Source organism: Battus philenor, unplaced genomic scaffold (assembly GCF_028537555.1).
Source record: "Battus philenor isolate CCGP_79_NKW_IND1 unplaced genomic scaffold, ilBatPhil1.0.hap1 SCAF_6, whole genome shotgun sequence".
Lineage (NCBI taxonomy): Eukaryota > Metazoa > Arthropoda > Insecta > Lepidoptera > Papilionidae > Battus > Battus philenor.
The window spans coordinates 12,572,377-12,590,066 of NW_027181726.1; the positions used below are offsets into that span (position 1 = coordinate 12,572,377).

The 17,690-nt window shown below is 32.5% G+C and overlaps 1 protein-coding gene across 3 annotated transcripts; it reads left to right on the forward strand.

Annotated features, from left to right (window-relative positions):
* Positions 1 to 662: 662 nt before the first annotated feature.
* LOC137930676 (annexin B9-like) lies at positions 663 to 17,349 on the forward strand. 3 transcript variants are annotated; one of them, XM_068774016.1, is made up of 9 exons: positions 663 to 841; positions 952 to 1,398; positions 5,348 to 5,524; positions 8,638 to 8,842; positions 12,794 to 12,873; positions 14,395 to 14,467; positions 14,954 to 15,127; positions 16,090 to 16,271; positions 16,991 to 17,349. In XM_068774016.1, exons 1-9 carry the CDS (start codon positions 824 to 826, stop codon positions 17,045 to 17,047), a joined length of 1,413 nt encoding a protein of 470 aa, XP_068630117.1. In that variant the 5' UTR covers positions 663 to 823; the 3' UTR covers positions 17,048 to 17,349. The 3 variants fall into 3 exon arrangements, with proteins under 3 accessions (XP_068630117.1, XP_068630119.1, XP_068630118.1); XM_068774018.1 differs by lacking the exon at positions 952 to 1,398; XM_068774017.1 differs by lacking the exons at positions 663 to 841; positions 952 to 1,398 and adding an exon at positions 4,460 to 4,702.
* The last annotated feature ends 341 nt before the right edge of the window (positions 17,350 to 17,690 follow it).

The following is a 17,690-nucleotide window of genomic DNA, read 5'->3' on the forward strand; positions in this document are numbered from 1 at the left end:
TTACACTAGTAAAAAAATTATATTCATTACTCAATATACTTTATCAGTTTTTGATGTACTTTATTTTTTACCCTTTTTGTGATGCATAAATATGTATAGTTGATGGTTTTTAGACTCTGAATTGCGTGAACTATAGCTGCCTATAAACGAGTAACGTTCGCGCTACGTATAGATGGCCACTACAGCCATAATATCGATTTGAATTCGAACGCCATCAGTATGTGGTCGCTGCCGTTTTGCCTCCGATCCTTGCTACCTAAAATGAGTTTAAGCGCCCTCTGTATTGTGCTCCCTCAAGTTCGCTGAACCTGTATACAGTTACTGTAGGCAATAATTGAAAGGCTATTATTAAAAATATAATATTATTGCAGATAACCCTACGTGTATTGACGCGACATAAGTGTTACCAAATAAAAACTTTAAAGCTTCCAGAAAGAATATTCTGACAACTTTGTGATTTTTCACTTTTACTTAGTTATAATATTAGTACTAAGAATATTTTGCATTTTTATCAATACGTCAAATAAAAATTACAATAAAAGATTGCATTTTGTAAATAAGTTATAGAACAAATTTGACATTTTTATAATTTTAGCGTTCTAATATTCACTTGAATAAAATCTGGTCACACATGTGGCATAAAGTCAGTTTGTTCGCGTCAGTTCAGCATAAATAGGCTGTCGTATATTGAAGACGGTTCGTTGGCATTGGATTATTATAACACAGTGGTCATTCACTTTTTGTTTTACGAAACAACCTTTTTATCAACGCGTGTGTGTTCTGTGATTTTATCTTTTGGAATTAAATAAAGTCAATATATAAAATGAATCCCTATCAACAAGTAAGTAGAAAACTAGTGCATACAGTTAACCTTGTTTTGTTTATCACAAAACCTTACATTGAATTAAGCAAATAAGATTTTATTGATCCTCGTTTTGGTTTGGTTTTAAGGGCCAATCAGGATATTCGCAACCGCCATACCTACATAATATTGGATTTAGCAACACCGCCCCACAATCGTTCGGGAATCCAATGCCGATGCCAGGTTTTCCCACGATGGGATATCCAGCTCCGCAGCCTGGTTATCCTGCCGCATCAGGATATCCTCAGCCTGGTCAGGGTTACCCACGTCAAAATATTGGATATCCTAACAGTGCTCAAGGGTATCCTCAAGCTTCACAAGGATACCCACAATCTGCTCAAGGCTATTCACAGCCCTCTCAAGGTTATCCACAGCCTGCTCAAGGATACCCGCAAGCTCAAACAGGGTACCCCCAGGTCAGTCCAGGGTACCCACAGGCTAATCAATACCAGGGTTACCCATCTCATAATGAGTCTCCTACACATAGCCAACAAGCATACAGTATTTCTTCAAACCCAATGGCAAACATTCCTAAGGTATGTGACAATTATTGCTTTACATTTCTCATATATTATGCTAATTAAATCTATAATTGTGATAAGCAAAACATGGGCTTAACTTATGATTTTGTTTGCTTTTGCTTGTAAAATTCTGAAACCTGTAACTGTTTTGATTTAGCCTCATTTTAACACCATTAATCATCTATTTTTGTCATGATTATATGTTTTGATTATTATTAGAGTAAGCTAATTAATGGTTAAACAATTAAAAGTATATTTGCAGTACCTATATCTATACAAATATATGTTCCGGGAAGTACAATTACCATTAAAATTATTACATTAACAAAAAATTCAATTTCTAGTTGAAGGATATTTTATAATATTCCTATTTCTGCTTTGCTAGATGCAGGGAGGGATATTACCAACAGGCTTATTTCTTTATTAGCAAAATGTTGTTAATGTATTGTTTCATATTTTTTTATACAAGGATGCATTTATTAAGGCTTATTTACTAAATTATTTACTTCCAACCATTATACGGTCAATGAATTAGTAAGATTTTTCACTATGGCATTGGCATAAAAATCATTATCATAATTTCAGATGTGGGATGTTCACTGCTGTACACATGCTGTACCCCATAGATTTCCAATATGTCCAGTTAGAACTGCCTGCATCCAGCATCTCCCAAATGCCTTATAAATGTTGTCTGAAACCTATGAATAAATAATAGTAGCTAACATTGTACTATTTTTATGGTGCAATGTAACAATGACTCAGAGTACACAGTCATCAGATAAGATTCCCACAGTGTTTACACATGAAACAGTTATCAGTTTATGTTGTACAGGCCTATAGCTAAAAAAATATGTTATACACTTAGTCAACAATGTACATTAAAAAAAGCAAAGGAAAAAGTGTTTAGAAAAAACCCAAGACCAAAACATTTGTTCCCAAGGCTAGATATTGATAACATTGTTTGTCTGACTTGGCAACAGGCCAACAAGGCAATTCCCTATTGATTTTAGGCATGAACCAGTGCCTAATTTATCATTTTGTATATGTACAATTATACAAAATGTTTTACATTTATATAAGCACATTACTGTTATGTAATAAATAATAATTTATTAAAATTTACATAATTAGAATTTATGTGTTACATATAAATGATTGCACTTTAGTAATTAATGTTTACAATTTTTTTGAAAACAAAAGCTATGGTATCATATAAACTAAATTATGACATGCCAAATTATTAATGTTTTTATCACAAGCGATATGTAAAATTAAAAATGTTCCATTTCCACCAACATTTTTTTTTATTTTTGTGCTCAGGTAATTATTGGCAAAATAATTTTATATAAATATTAATAATTATTATTTTATGCCCACGTTTTCCTCCTAATTTGTCTGTAAACTCTCTTCACAAAAAATTTCTTATGCTATATGTCTTCCAAAAAGAGTCAAAATGTTTCTAATACATATGTTTCTTTTATTTTATAAATACTCTTTCTCCCATCTTGTTTTTGGAATAGGGATATAAACCCTTCTTCTTTCACCTTCCCTCTCTCACCTTTAACAATTTCTCTCTTTATTCCCTCTTTCATGCATCATATATTCATTCAGCATCCATTCAACATACAGTATTCACACACATTACATTTAAGCATTATCTCCCATTCCTCACCACACTTCCTGTTACATGGTTTTGGTATGCCTAATTATGTCACCCACTACCCTGCAACAAAACCGCAAGAAAGTGTGGCGGCTCTCCTCTTTTAAAAAGCAACAGATGTTGCTATAAGATATGCTTATTTAATATGTTAAGATTTGTTATGATCTATTTTTTTGTTGTTGTTTGATTGCAGTTTATTTATTGTTTACATTATTATTTTCAAATGTTTTCTGTGAGAAGTTTCCTTATTTATAATCCAATTACGTCACGTTCTCCCACGAGTTTTAGTAACGATTATCTCAAGCAGACAGAGAAAAGCTTTGATTCATTTCCAGCGTCAATTTTTACGTCAGACGCTTTGAACGCCTGTCATGTGATGAGTCATTATTTTTTGTGAATATAATCTGTTGTATTTACGAAACTGATGACGAGTGTGGAGTGTTTAACGGGTTAAATAAATGAAAATGATAGTGGTGATTTAATTATAATTTTACAAAACTAAGTAACAGTAAATTCATACGTAACAAAAGACTTGCAAAACAAACGTACATACAAAAAGTGAATCGCGACACAACTGTCTATATAAAAAGTATAAAAAACAGTAATAATAAAAAAAGATTATAAATGACCCAGTCAGTCGCCAGTAGAAACAATCTTTGATAATTTCTGTAGTTTGATATAGTTATTTTTTTTTAACATACTATTATAATTTTTTTTAAATTTTATATTAGTAGTTGTTTCAATCTATTTAGCTATGATTGGTTATAGATGTAAAAGCTTTAAAATTATTAAATGTGCAGATCGATTGCTGTCAATTGATTTATAGTACAACTTTTCAATTATTTTTCTTTCAGTAGTGTTTACAAAATTAGTAAATTTTGTAAAATAATTTACTAATTTAATTTAATTAACTTAATAAATTTTAATTTATTTATCTATATTTATTATATACTTAACTATATATTAAAATTATTTTCTATTATTTAATAATTGTTTTCTATCTGTACTTGTAGATTTTGTACACTACAAGTTTTTGGCTTGTATTGGAATACCCAATAGAAAAAATTAATGTAACATATTTCAGAGTCATTAATTTATACAGGTGATTTAAAATAGGTGTAAAAGTTATAAAGCTTTTGGCTGAGAAATGAGCTTTGCATTCCTTTGACAATCTTCTATATTTACAACCAATCATCTCATCAAGAGTATTAGTATGTTCATTTTTTAGTAAATAAAAAAAAACTGTTGAATGAATGTAACACGCAGGTGTACCATATAGGGAGACACAAGTCACTAACTTGCTCTGCCGCTATACCTACACTCTGGTTCTATTCAAGGAACATTTTGCTGCAATTATATTGTTATGCTCACTTCGTCTCTCCGCGTACATTTATCACAATGACCCACGGCTCAGTCTTGACTTTGGTCTTCAATACAATGGGTGTTGTGTGTTCAAAAATATTTCGGTTCATGTTTGGATAGCTCTCGGTGTTGTGGTGTTATGTGACGTCATAGTGTTGCATGGAATCTAAACTGTGTTCTACTGTATTATTGTCCTGTCCAATCAATATGTCCTCTGTTACGTCCAATTCAAGTATGCGCAGCGCTTATAGAGCCACAATTGGTTTACGGCGCGGTTTCAAGTCGTTTCGTTTCACGGTATATATACATACATATATTTGTGATTTTTTCCTGTTCGCTATATTCACATATCAATAGAATCTTTTCATTTTATCAAAGAATAGTTCAAAAGATATTGCGAGACAATAACAAGAAAAGAAATGTTCTTTCCTGTTTTATTGCGTTATATTCGAAACTAAACCATATCCTAACACGGAGATTCTCAGAAGGAAAATTATTACTTATTTTGAACCAAACCACAAATCTTAACAATAATTATAATTAAGAGATTATATAATGAGCAACAAAGTTTATAAACTGTTAATTTTAGCAGTCCAATGAAGTTATAATAGCTATTTGTTTATAGCATCGAACATAGCACACGTTATATCATTATTATTATATGTTTTGTCCATACAATACACACAAAAATAAAAGTAAAAAAATGTAGATGAAACTGAAGTACTTATTAAATAATTGAACTAGACGAAGTAGTTGCAATTATAATAATTAAATAAATCAAAGTAGACAAAACTAGGCTGTTAAGAAATATATATACTAATTAAAAAAAGAATTAAAGTAAACATTCCTTAGTTGTTCCGGACGGAATAGCATACGTGTGTATTTTGTGAATTTTAAAGCAATGCACTCATGAAATGCCGATTAATCGATTTTATTTCGTAGTCCAAGCCGACGGTGGTGCCCGCGAATCCGTTTGACCCCCGCGATGATGCCGCGGTGCTCCGCAAGGCGATGAAAGGCTTCGGAACGGATGAGAAAGCAATAATCCAAGTTCTAACACGTCGTAGCAACGAGCAGCGCCTGCGCATCGCTTTTGAGTTTAAGACTCTATATGGAAAGGTAAGATCTAATGGTAATAACCCTTAATTTAACACATATCGTCATAATGTCAGCAGATAGACGCCGAATTACAGGTATGGACCTGTAAAGATTGCCTCGATGACCAATCTTGCTGCTAATATAACAAATTAAAACAGCTAGTTGTCCCCCATTTCGCCTCGCGAAAATTATCAGTCCAAATAAAAAAAACTGCACTTAGCTGACCTCTAGCCGGCGAAAGGAATATTCCTACAAAATTTCAAGTTAGTATTTATGAAAGATAGGTTAAAATAGTTAAAACAATAAATTATTTAAGTGATAATAAACCTTCACTATTATTTGATCTACAACTGTTATTAGTGTTGTAAAAGTGACCATATAAACGCGACGGAGTTTGCGGGCTCTTCTCAGATCATGGAGGATCCTCAGTTCTTTACGTTGAAGCCATACATTCGTACATACATACCATTACACTATAGTGGAGCTTCGTCTAATTCTAGTTTCAATCAAATTGCGCAGAATAAAGGAATGAATCGTAAGACAAAATTTATAAGCGCCTTACATAGTTTGTATATAGTATTGCCAGTTAATAATTTGAATAATCGCCTCAGAATGATGGTGCTTTATAACACGTACTATTATTATCTGTGCTTGAAATTGATCTGTCATTATTTGACATCTAATTCAGTCATGATTTTTCTGCCCTAATTCTATGATATAAATAAAGCTTTAGAAATATTGATTTTATAGTAATTTTTATGGATTATAAAAACAATATTTATGTTTTTAAGTATTTATATAATTTATAACTACGATATTATTTTTATTGGTAGCATTAATAACTTAATTGTCATAAAACCGCCACACCTTTGCTAGCTGACCTCGCAACGGCGTGGCTCAAAGCAATTTTGCAAATTGTCTACAAAATTGACGTATACAAAAATATATTACAGAAATATCTGGATTAGACCTATACCTGTCATATTAAATGAAAATGTATAGTCATTTTATATTATGTACAATGATTGTTATTTAGATGCCGGAGTGAACTAGTGAACGTAAAAAAGGTAGTAACACTTTCGATAAATGATGATAATTTGCCACGAAATTAGACATTATATAACTAAAAGTACATGATTTAGTGCCGGAGCGGTTTGTTTACGTCCAAGACGTTTTGGATATGTTATAATCGACTAACATTGCTGGAGCCATCTGTTAATAAACGAGAAGCGTCTAAGTATCAATACAGGAAAACTGTTTAAAATTGTTGGGGGAATTACCGCAGAGAAAATAATGTCCTAAGCGATCATGCTTTATTTCATTTACATTTTGATAATTGTTAGCTATAACCAATAATGTATAATGTTAAATGGTACATGTATACAATGTTATGTTTGAATAATAATGTACATGTGCAATTTCCCCAAGGAATCTTTTAATAACGAGTCGCTTAATGTAATTAAAGTTCCATTAAACCTATTGCTCAAGAGCCGGTCATTTCGAAGCAATTAATTATTAAAGATCCAGCGAAGGGTTGTAATTATCAAAAAAATGTGGCTACTGATACTGATATATCTTATAATATCTGTTAAAGCGCTGTGATACTTTCAGCATTTATAAAATAGAAGACATTCGTTTACGGGCTTTTAGATTATGTGCAAAATTCTCTTTAAAATTTAAAAAAAAAGAACTGCGTGAGAATTAAACAAGGTTAACCGATGAAGCATGAGTAATCAAATGTATGTTGTTGGATTTTAAACAGGTTTATAACGTGGCATTTCTGACATTGACATTTAGGAGTAAGAAAGATACTTCTCGAAAAGAATAATATTTTCTTTTTGTGTAGTAAATGAACATCTTATTCAAATCATAATAAACATAAGACCACTGTCAATATATGCACTGATGCACTAAAAAAGTATTTTTTTATTATCTTTTTTTCTTGGTGGCTTATATAAATAATACCTTATCCAAATATTTGAAGCATTTCGCGGAACATAGAACTTTACAACTCATACCAAAACTTACGAAAGAAATATGTGTTTTTTCCTCATTTCGCACTGGATACGCCCTTATGACCTAACAAAATTGTATTTCAAGTATGGAACTTCACAAATCTGACGGATTAATTTTACACATCGTGAAGTCCATCACTAAATCTATCAGTAAATCCATCATTCTAAATAGTGTTGGAATTGTGCCAAACTTGTGACTAAGCATGACTGTTTTTAAAGCCATATTAGGCATTATAGATTACTAATACGATTAAATTCAAAAACGTGTTGTCAATCTTTTTAAGTTTTTATATTTTAAATTCCCAGGATAAAATGTCATGAGTTATTTTATTTTTTAATTAATCGTATTTGTGTTCCATAATGCGATGTTTAAAATTTGATTTACTATTCGAGGCACGGATACAGTGAAAGTAGAAGTAACCTTTGCGGGCGAACTTTTACAAGAACGGAATGCTTTATTTAAAGACTTTCACAATTTTTATTCAAAACAATAATAAAATGATGGAGTGAAATACTGTGTGTTCTCTTAAGCCCGGCAGTTATAATCTGTTGGACTAAGTACGTACATACGGAAGATAAAATAAAAAAGAACTCTAGGTTTGAACCTTTATTCTTACACATAAATATCTTTACAAAAATAAAATTACACAGAAACCTAATAAAAAGCGATAACTAAACTGTTTGTTTGACTGTTCATTTTGAATAACGCGTGTTTGACAGCTCAATCGCAGCAAGTTTGAATTTTCGTTTAATAGACGTATTGGTCAGTATTTTATTATAAGATCACAAAATTAATTTATTTCAAATTTACTCACTGATTCTTTTTTTTTTTTTTTGGAATGCAGCCGGCCAATAACTTTTAGAAGTATAAACTTTGCAGGGACAGATAATAAATAATTAATAATTTTAATGTGTAGTAATCAGAATTTTAATAACGCTTTATGTGTGATTGAAAATAGGTGAAAAGCTTTAAAGCTTTTATGCACCTATTACCAAATAGCCTGTATCATAATTAACAAAGAGTAAATTTATGAATGGAATCTTCAATAGTAATTAATTTAATCAATAAAAAAACTATAATCGTTAAGTAACGTTAATTTTCATTATTTATTTCCCTAGGATTTGGTATCAGATCTGAAGAGTGAAACCAGCGGCAAATTCGAGGACCTGCTTGTGGCTCTCATGACGCCTCTGCCCCAGTTCTACGCTAAGGAGTTGCACGACGCCACCGCCGGAATCGGCACTGATGAGGATGTTCTTATTGAAGTCATGTGTACCATGTCCAACCATGAGATTCATGTCATTAAACAGGCGTATACTGCAAGTAAGCTAATTACCCCTACTGTCCTAATCTGATTACCTTATATCGTATAATCGTATTAATTTTTACCCGAAGTAATTTAGTTAAAAAGCCATAAAGGCGGCTTCAACGAATCACTAAAAGGATTCACAAAAATAGCTGAATTTGTATTCTTTAACTGGGTTTAAGGTGCTGTTTATCTTCTCAATCACACAGCCAGATGTAGTTATTCGTCTCACTCGCTCATTAGCAAAATTATTTTCAAATATGCTTGCTTAAAACGTTAATAATTTTATCTTTGGTTGCATTTTACAGCTTTAACAAATTCAGTCATATGAAATGTGATATATAGAGTGAATTAATGCTATTGTTGATTTTTAATTTAACATTAGCTGATCCGATGAACTTTATTCCGCCTAACAGACAATGAATGAATAGATATCGCATTTATAAAAAAATAATTATTAATGTTTTTTTAATGTTAATATTTTTAAATGTCATTTATAATACCTATTATCCTAATCCGTATGAAGACAAATCCAAAACAACGAAAACCATTAAAATTGGTCCAGCCATGGACTTATAAATGGTGTAACTAACACGCCTTTGTTTTACATATAAAGATTAGTTATGCCCGCGACTTCATTCGCATGAATTTTAACAAAAAATATTTGGTTTATTAATTTTTTTCGTGTAACATTTTTTGTAAAATGAAAGTAGGCTAAGGTATATTACTTATTACATCAGCTACCGCTCAGTAAAATTACTGTCAAAATCGATCTAGCTACTTCAGTGATTAGCAGAAACAAACAGACGGACAAATAAAAAAATTTTGTTTTGGTATATGTACCATATTTCATATGTACATTCATATGGATGTTCTAAGAAGCGGTTATTTTAATGTAATAAACGTTACTCCAATGTTATTTATTTGTATAGATTGGGGGCTTTTTGGATTCGTTTTCAATATTTTACGTCTATTGTTTAGTATCCCCTATCAACTCTTCCGAGCGTATGAGTCACCGACTGTTTCGATTTCTTAGCTGTTACGTCGATTGCAATACAATGTAACCCATATAATGCCGTTGTAACTAGTTCCACTAACCCACTTCGATGATTAAGAAGGTTACCGAACGAAATCTGTTATTTGTTTGATGCTAGATTCTTGTCTCTAAGAATCTAGACCTTGTAGAAAAAACCTTTATTATAATTGTCGTTACGTTTATCATTTAACTATCACTCGTAAATATATATTGTGTTAGGAGGAGCGGAAACTAATGTCGCTTTCTTAAGTTAAATTCACACGACTACATTTTAAAAAAGTATTTATTTCTAATCAACAATATATTCACCTTCGTTATCAACAACCTTTTGCCATCTGGTATACAAATTGTCAATGCCGGAGCGGTAAAAATCAATCGTTTTTTCTGTAAAGACAGTGTCGACAGATACGTTATTACTTTCCGGTCTTCTTAATATATCATTAATAAAATAAAAAGATAACGGAGATAAAGTCGTTAAATTTTTGCACTTGAACCTATTTAAAAAAAAGAATTTTTTTTGTTGAAATTTTGTTTCAAAAAAAGATACAATGTTTTTAAAGGTTAAACCATATATACTAATTTCCAGTGGTATTGTAATTAACATTTTAAAATCTTTAAATGAGTGAATGTATAGATCATTAGTTGAGATTTTATACCTAATTCCACTCACCAAGTAAAAGTGATCACTATGAAATACGTTACATTAATTTTTTTTTAATATTGAAATGAAAAAATTACTACTGACAGAAGTATCAAAGTATGCAGGTATAGATAGAAAAAAAAAATATTTAGAAATCCGAATTTTGCAAACGCTTTTTCGTCCTATATTAACGTTAGGTTAATAATAATTTCTGAAACCAAACATTTTTGGAAGCAAATGAGTTGTACATTAACCCCTTTAAACATTTTTCACGTATATAATCACCTTTATAGATGAAGATTTTGAATCAAATATTCACCGACAACTGTTTCGCTTTGTAAATCAGAAAACGCGTTAAGCATGTTTCGAACTAGAAACGTGTATTTATGAATATGACGTAGCATTTATGTACGTAGTTCGTCGGTGTGAGTAATAATACGACGGTTTATGTGTGAGTAATGTGTGACGTTGCTACTTAGTGTGGTCGGAAAACTCGCATTATGTGAATCAACTTCGAGCTAATGAATCATTTCCCTGTGTTAAAGTACGCTTGCTTTACAAAGATACCTTTAAGAACAAATCTTTGTTCTTCCATTCTTGCGGGTAAACATTTAGATTTCTTCTTATCTGTAATACTGTCTGTTGTTATATTTTCTATTGATGCTTTTAATTATAGGTAAATGATCGGTATATTACGTCATCGTATCTTAACACATCGGTCACGAGGTAACTCGTGTTCTTAAGGCCGAACGTCGCTGACCACGAGTAAACTTGTGATGGTTTTTTGTGCACCACTGTTAGCGACCATGTAGTGCAATTGTTCATCAGTATTATACAAGCTGTTTGTCTCGCTTATAAGATCCGCCAAATCTTTTGTTGCAAAAAATATTGATTAATATAAAAAAAAAAACGACGGAACGTTATGAAGAATCTTTCAATGAATTATACATTCTTTAACTGATTGTCCGAGGGATTTTGATTCAAATTATGGTTACTGTGAAAATGATACTGCATCAGAAGAGAGCGTCTGATATCAGGGCACCAAAATATCAAAGAATAATTATCATAGCATCAGATATTAATGACGATTTGAAAGAAGGGTAGAAGGGATATGGTGCAACTATTGAACTTGGTAACGCTCCGACTATCAGTAGAGAAACGGCTTTATTTTTTGATAGTGACGTTTTTGATTTAGTCGTTACACAGACCAATTTGTACCAATCTCAAATGAAAGAGTTACATAAAATTTCTGCAAAAACGATACCCGGCCGGTGACACGAGATAAATTATCAGTATAATTGCCGGTTAACACTGTGTTAATAATGAAATCGCTTAGAAACGTTATCTCTTTGGACATACATGTGTCGGAAATATCATAAATTGATAACAGTACTGAGTTGTGTAGGAATAATGCTGTAGTTTGTATACTAGAAAATTCAAGATGATTCTCCTTAGGATCGTGGAGAAAAAAGGTACAGTACGGACCGTGTTGTACGAAGAATAAGCGTCCGCCTAAGCGATCTAAGAGGCCTAATGCAGTGAAATTGTAGTGTATAGAGGCATGCGCTAAAGCTCACTAGGGAAGCCTTCAAGCTACGCTACCTTAAGAGGTTTTCTTGAACACGCGAAATCGGCTAATGTCACCTGGTAAGGTTTGTGCGGAAACGAAAATTTACACCTCACTTCGCTAAAAGTGAGTCCAGCTCGATTTGCGTACCATGATCGATACTTAGTTAACTAATATACCGCCATGAATCATTTGTATGTATTGTAAGAAAGTAACAGGCGTAATTTCGACAACTATCTTATTATTGCTTTATTTATTTCATTCAATCAAAAGCTAATTACAGTTTTTTAGTTCATCATCACCTTTTCAGCCGTAGCGTACTACCGCGCTACTAGTGGTGTAGCTGTAGTGGCCGTCGCCACTGCTGAATATTATCTTCCTTTATCCTGCTTATAATGCCGGTGCATGGTATCCACTGCACTAAATTTAATTTTGGTAATCTAATAAGGCTAACTTAAATATGTATTTGGGACAATCACACTTTACATCAAACAGTTTTTCTGTTCAACATTGTACTACAAGTACAGGAGACAAGTTTCTGTAAGAGTGGGTAGGCAATGTAATCTCACACATGGATCTAGTGCTCATAGGTAGATGAGATGTCACAAAGATGTTTCAAGCAGTCTACTTAGTTTATAGTTTAGGTTTTACCATCTGTATGCAATATCTAAAGGTAAAAAAAACAATGTTTTTCGTTATACATGTATTTATTGTACATGTTCCAGTGTACGGCACATTGTTGGAGGACGATCTGCGCGGTGACACGTCCGGGAATTTCAAACGGCTGATGACGTCACTCTGTATGGTACGTATTGTCCTCGACGCTATCTATGATCTTTGCCTTCACATATATTTTTTATCAACAGAGATTTGTTATCGAAATGATATCTGTTGTTAAACACAGCCTCCGGTATTGTGAGCCTTAAATGTGTATATATAAAAATGTTGTCACTATCTCTTTCATAGGAACATTCAGGAAGTGGGTAACTGAAGATAATTAGTTTAGCAGATCCAATAAGGTGCTTAACCGTAAATATAATGAATACAATTTATTGGACTAGACATTTATAATTATTAAATGGTTGAATACATAATGGTAACTACAGAAATTCTCTTTAGGATCATCATTTAAACCGTAAGACTACTTAATCGAAGCGGGTTACATTCAGCTTCTTCTGAAGACCTGTCAAGCTCGGATTTCCATTATAAATTCTCAGTAGTAATCAATTAAGTATTTAAATTGACTATACATTTCTATTTAAATTTCTTATACCGTAATGTAAAAATAATGAAAAGACATTAAACCTTCAAGGTTATATTTAAAAGAATAAATAAGCATATTATAACCTCTAACTATAGGCTTTCCTTGATACCACCCGGTCGCTGTTCTGTGCTCTCCAGTTCACCTAGAAAGAGATCACTATACATCCATTTTGTTACTGTACTACCCCGCCTACCAGTATAGTGACAAATGTGGTCGGCCCTTTGATAGTACTTGATAATTGTTCGTCTCCTTTTATCTCAATTTGTGATAATTGTGTCAAGGTAATAAGTGATGTAATAAAGCGTAACAAAGCCGTGTAAGAGGACACTAATATATTTTGAGAAGAAATTGTGTAAAATACAAAAGAAAGAAAAAAGGAAATAGTTACTTGGAAATGTAAATGATTAAAATTTCAAGCAATGTGGAGAAGAATGGGAGGCGATGCGTGAATGTAATGTAAATGAATGCTTTGAGGATATGAAATATGAAGGATGAAAGAGGGAAGAAAGAGAAATTTTGAAGGATCAAAAACAGAGAGAGGTTAAAAATAGAAAGGTTTATATAGCTATCCCTAAAATAAGATGGGGGAAGGAGTATATTTAAAAAATATATATAATAACAGAATCTCTTGCTAAGTTGCATAAGTACATGCACCAAGAAATCCTGTCAATGCAAAGGAACTTTCAAACAACAAACAAATTTTGGGTGTAGAATACAATAAAAAACAAAACGAGTCATAGCTATGGTAGCTACCCGGTTGTGAACTCAGGCGTACATTCAATAATGCATAATGTTTTGGCCTGAGCCAAGCTTTCGGAGAAGACTCTACAGCTAACGTAGAGATTTAAAACTAGTTTTAGACAAAACTACCTTCCGTGCGTCCCCTTAAACCTGTGAATACAATAGTAAAAGAGACCGGTATTAAGTTTCTAAAGTTTTCAATTCACTTTATTTGAATTTTAATCATAATTTATTGATGACATATAATTTTATGTCTTAGTTTTAAAAAAAATATTAGAATGGGGGAAATGTGTTTAAAGTGTTTCGTATTTTTGTTTTCAGGGCAATAGATCTGAAGATTTTCATGTCGATCAAGAAAGAGCAAGGGAAGACGCTAGAAGCTTATTGCAAGCAGGTAAAATTTCTTATGTTTTTATATTTTAGGTCTTAAAACCTATGGATTCAATGTACTAAACCTTTATCTTTAAGAGACTGGATTGTAACCACGCAGATTCATTTAAATATTTCGCATTTTACGGCTTCATCCCAAAATTCGAACCTGCGAGAACCCAATCCTTTGTCAAGTCTGTTAAATCTTGCATGTTAATAATATTCCTAAAAATTTACTATCTACTCTTCATTATCACCTATCATTTAACCGTAAGATGCTCACTGCGGGAGTTAAACCCCCTCCCCCCCATAGATTAATAAAAGAAGAAGCTGTTCGCATCCAGCGCCTTCCGGTGACCTGAACAAAGTCATATTTCGCTAGGCTGACCAGTCCATGGTCTCCACTCTAGAAACTTAAGGCCATAGTGGCCATCTCTTCTGTGCTATATGGCCTAGCCCACATACAAAAAAATAATAATTAATATTTTACATATTGTAATTTTTGAATTAGGTGAGCTTCGCCTTGGAACCGACGAGTCCGTGTTTAACGCTGTGCTGTGCTCGCGCTCGTTCCCGCAGCTGGCTGCCATCTTCCAGGAGTACCACTTCCTCACCGGCCACGACATCGATGACGCCATCAAGGCAGAGTTCTCTGGGGACTTGGAGAAAGCTCTTAGAGCCATTGGTATATGTTAAACTTTAACTGTCTTAATATCAACTTTATTACTTTAACTACAATATTGGAAATATTTTACTGTTATTCCTTATCTTATGTATATATGTACATACACACACACATATATATATATATATAAGAGATTTTCATATATTAGATAGCTAAATTATTTATATGGGGTACGGTCAATATACTAGTATACTGTACAGGAAAAGATACTTAAACATAAATAAGAAAAGGACCAATATTTAGCCACTTCGGTCGTGTAGCCAATCGGTGTAACATAACTCCTGAAGATGCCCCGTGGAGGGGTGAAACACGTGTTGAGTAATTTGGTGGTGGCGGTTGTGTGATTCGCATTGTTTGCCGCATACGCATTTATCAGCAGGCTGGCGGGCGGTGCACTTTGTTGCACGACTACCACTGCATGTGCGGAAGTGGCTAAATATTGGTCCTTTTCTTAGGGTGGATTTCCGCATGGTAACGCCTGATTCCATTAAATACTTAAAAATGTTTATTACAGTAGTTTTTTTTTCAAAAGTATTCAATTTTTCAACCATATATGTTAATTTGTATAATTTACCTTTTTGTAGCAATTAATATAGTTTTTATTATTTCCTATATTATATATTTAGTATAAGCATTTGAATTTTCAACCTTACGAATTTAATATAGTCAATATAAAGTCGAGGAAGGTCCTGTCTCGCCATTTTTCACTTTTTTGGACAATAATGGTCCTATAGTTTCTTGTGACCTTCACATTAGAACAGAAAGTTATTATCTTGTATTAATATTTTAGCTTGTCTATTGTTGATACTTAGGCCTCTGTAATGTTACTGCTATCTACGTCGTTAGCTTAATGTAGTCATATAGCCTTCCAAATTATGTAAGTATATTTTTACACCTTTAAAAAGATTTCTGTTTTATGTTTTTAATTGGACAATAGCTCATTAGTGTTGTTAATATTCTAGTAAAAGTCGTCCGCAACAAGCCGCTGTTCTTCGCGGAGCGTCTCCACAAGTCGATGAAGGGCCTGGGCACCAACGACCGGCAGCTCATTCGCATCATGGTGACGCGCTGCGAGGTCGACCTTGGCGATATATCTAACATGTTTCAGTCCAAGTACGGCGAGACTCTGCAGAGCTGGATCGAGGTACGGTCGACATAGATGTTATAAAATAAATAAGGAGTGACAACAAAACATGATAATTCCACTTTATGTAAAAAAAGTTTGCGATGATATACAGAATAGCATTAAATTAGAAATCCGTTAGGCTGGTGTGGTTTATATCTTGCTTATTGTTGTGATAAATAGCCTCTGAAGTTTAAAGTTTGATGTAAGTCATACTTTCAGGTTAAGAATGTTATTAAACATAATAAATAAAATAAAATAGGAACAAAACCTAATATATTTCATACATTTATGACTAAGCAGATTGAAAATTAAACATGATATGTACATGTCTTACTTATTATGACTACCACTGCATGTACAGAAGTGGCTAAATAATCCTTTAAATCCTTTAAATAATAGTCCTTTTCTAAGTTCACATCATGTATGCGTGTACGTAATGCATATTAAAATTTATAAACTTTTCCCTCAAATTATAGCTTTCAATATTGAAAAAGTATAAAGCGTACGTCTTAAACACCTTTTAATTTTTTTAAGTGTGGGTCATATACGCCCTACGCGGCCTGAATGGAAAATCTTCAAAAATTTCTGTGACATGGAATGTGTTAATGAAAATTGTAAAATAGCAAGTGCCGGTATAGACCTTGCCCCTTAAATCTGAAACACGTTTTTCTTAGTAAACAAATTGATTTACATAAAAAGAAAACACGAAGTACATAAATATTATATCTTTTTTCCAGGGTGACTGTTCCGGGCATTATAAGAAGTGCTTGCTGGGACTTCTAGGCCTCTACTAATCGGTCTAATCGTCTAACACTGCATTAGCACAGCTCGTCTATATTGTCGTTTTTGATGTATTTTATACATTTGCCTTTCTTTCTTACCATACATTCGCTCAAACAGCGCTAGTGTATTAGATATTCTGAATCTCACGAACACTCTCACACTGGGTTCAATTTTCATATGTTGCAGACTTTACCTCATATTGTTCAATAAAAACGTGTTCATTTTTTGTATGTAAATTTGTATTTTATAATATATTACATCTAAATGGTTCTTCTTATACATTATATGCAGTACAATGTTGTATGAACAAGGTACTACTATATAGAATAAACTTTTTGAAAAAAATCGTTTCTAGTTGTACACCGCTTGCTTCAGTTTCTACGAAAATAAATAATAAGAATATTGCGAATAATAAGAATATGCGTCTGTAGATCTTTAGTATTAAAGTAATTTCTTTAAATTATAAACACATATAAAAGTTTAATATTATTTTTGGCACTATTAATATTGACTGACCAAATGATCTGAACACATTTTATATTTTCGTTAAAATTTCTTTGTATTTTATATCAAAGCACAAACAATATTCATAACAACTCATTTGTTATAATTCTAAATTTAAAAATTCTCAGTTGACAGTATTAATTATAAGGT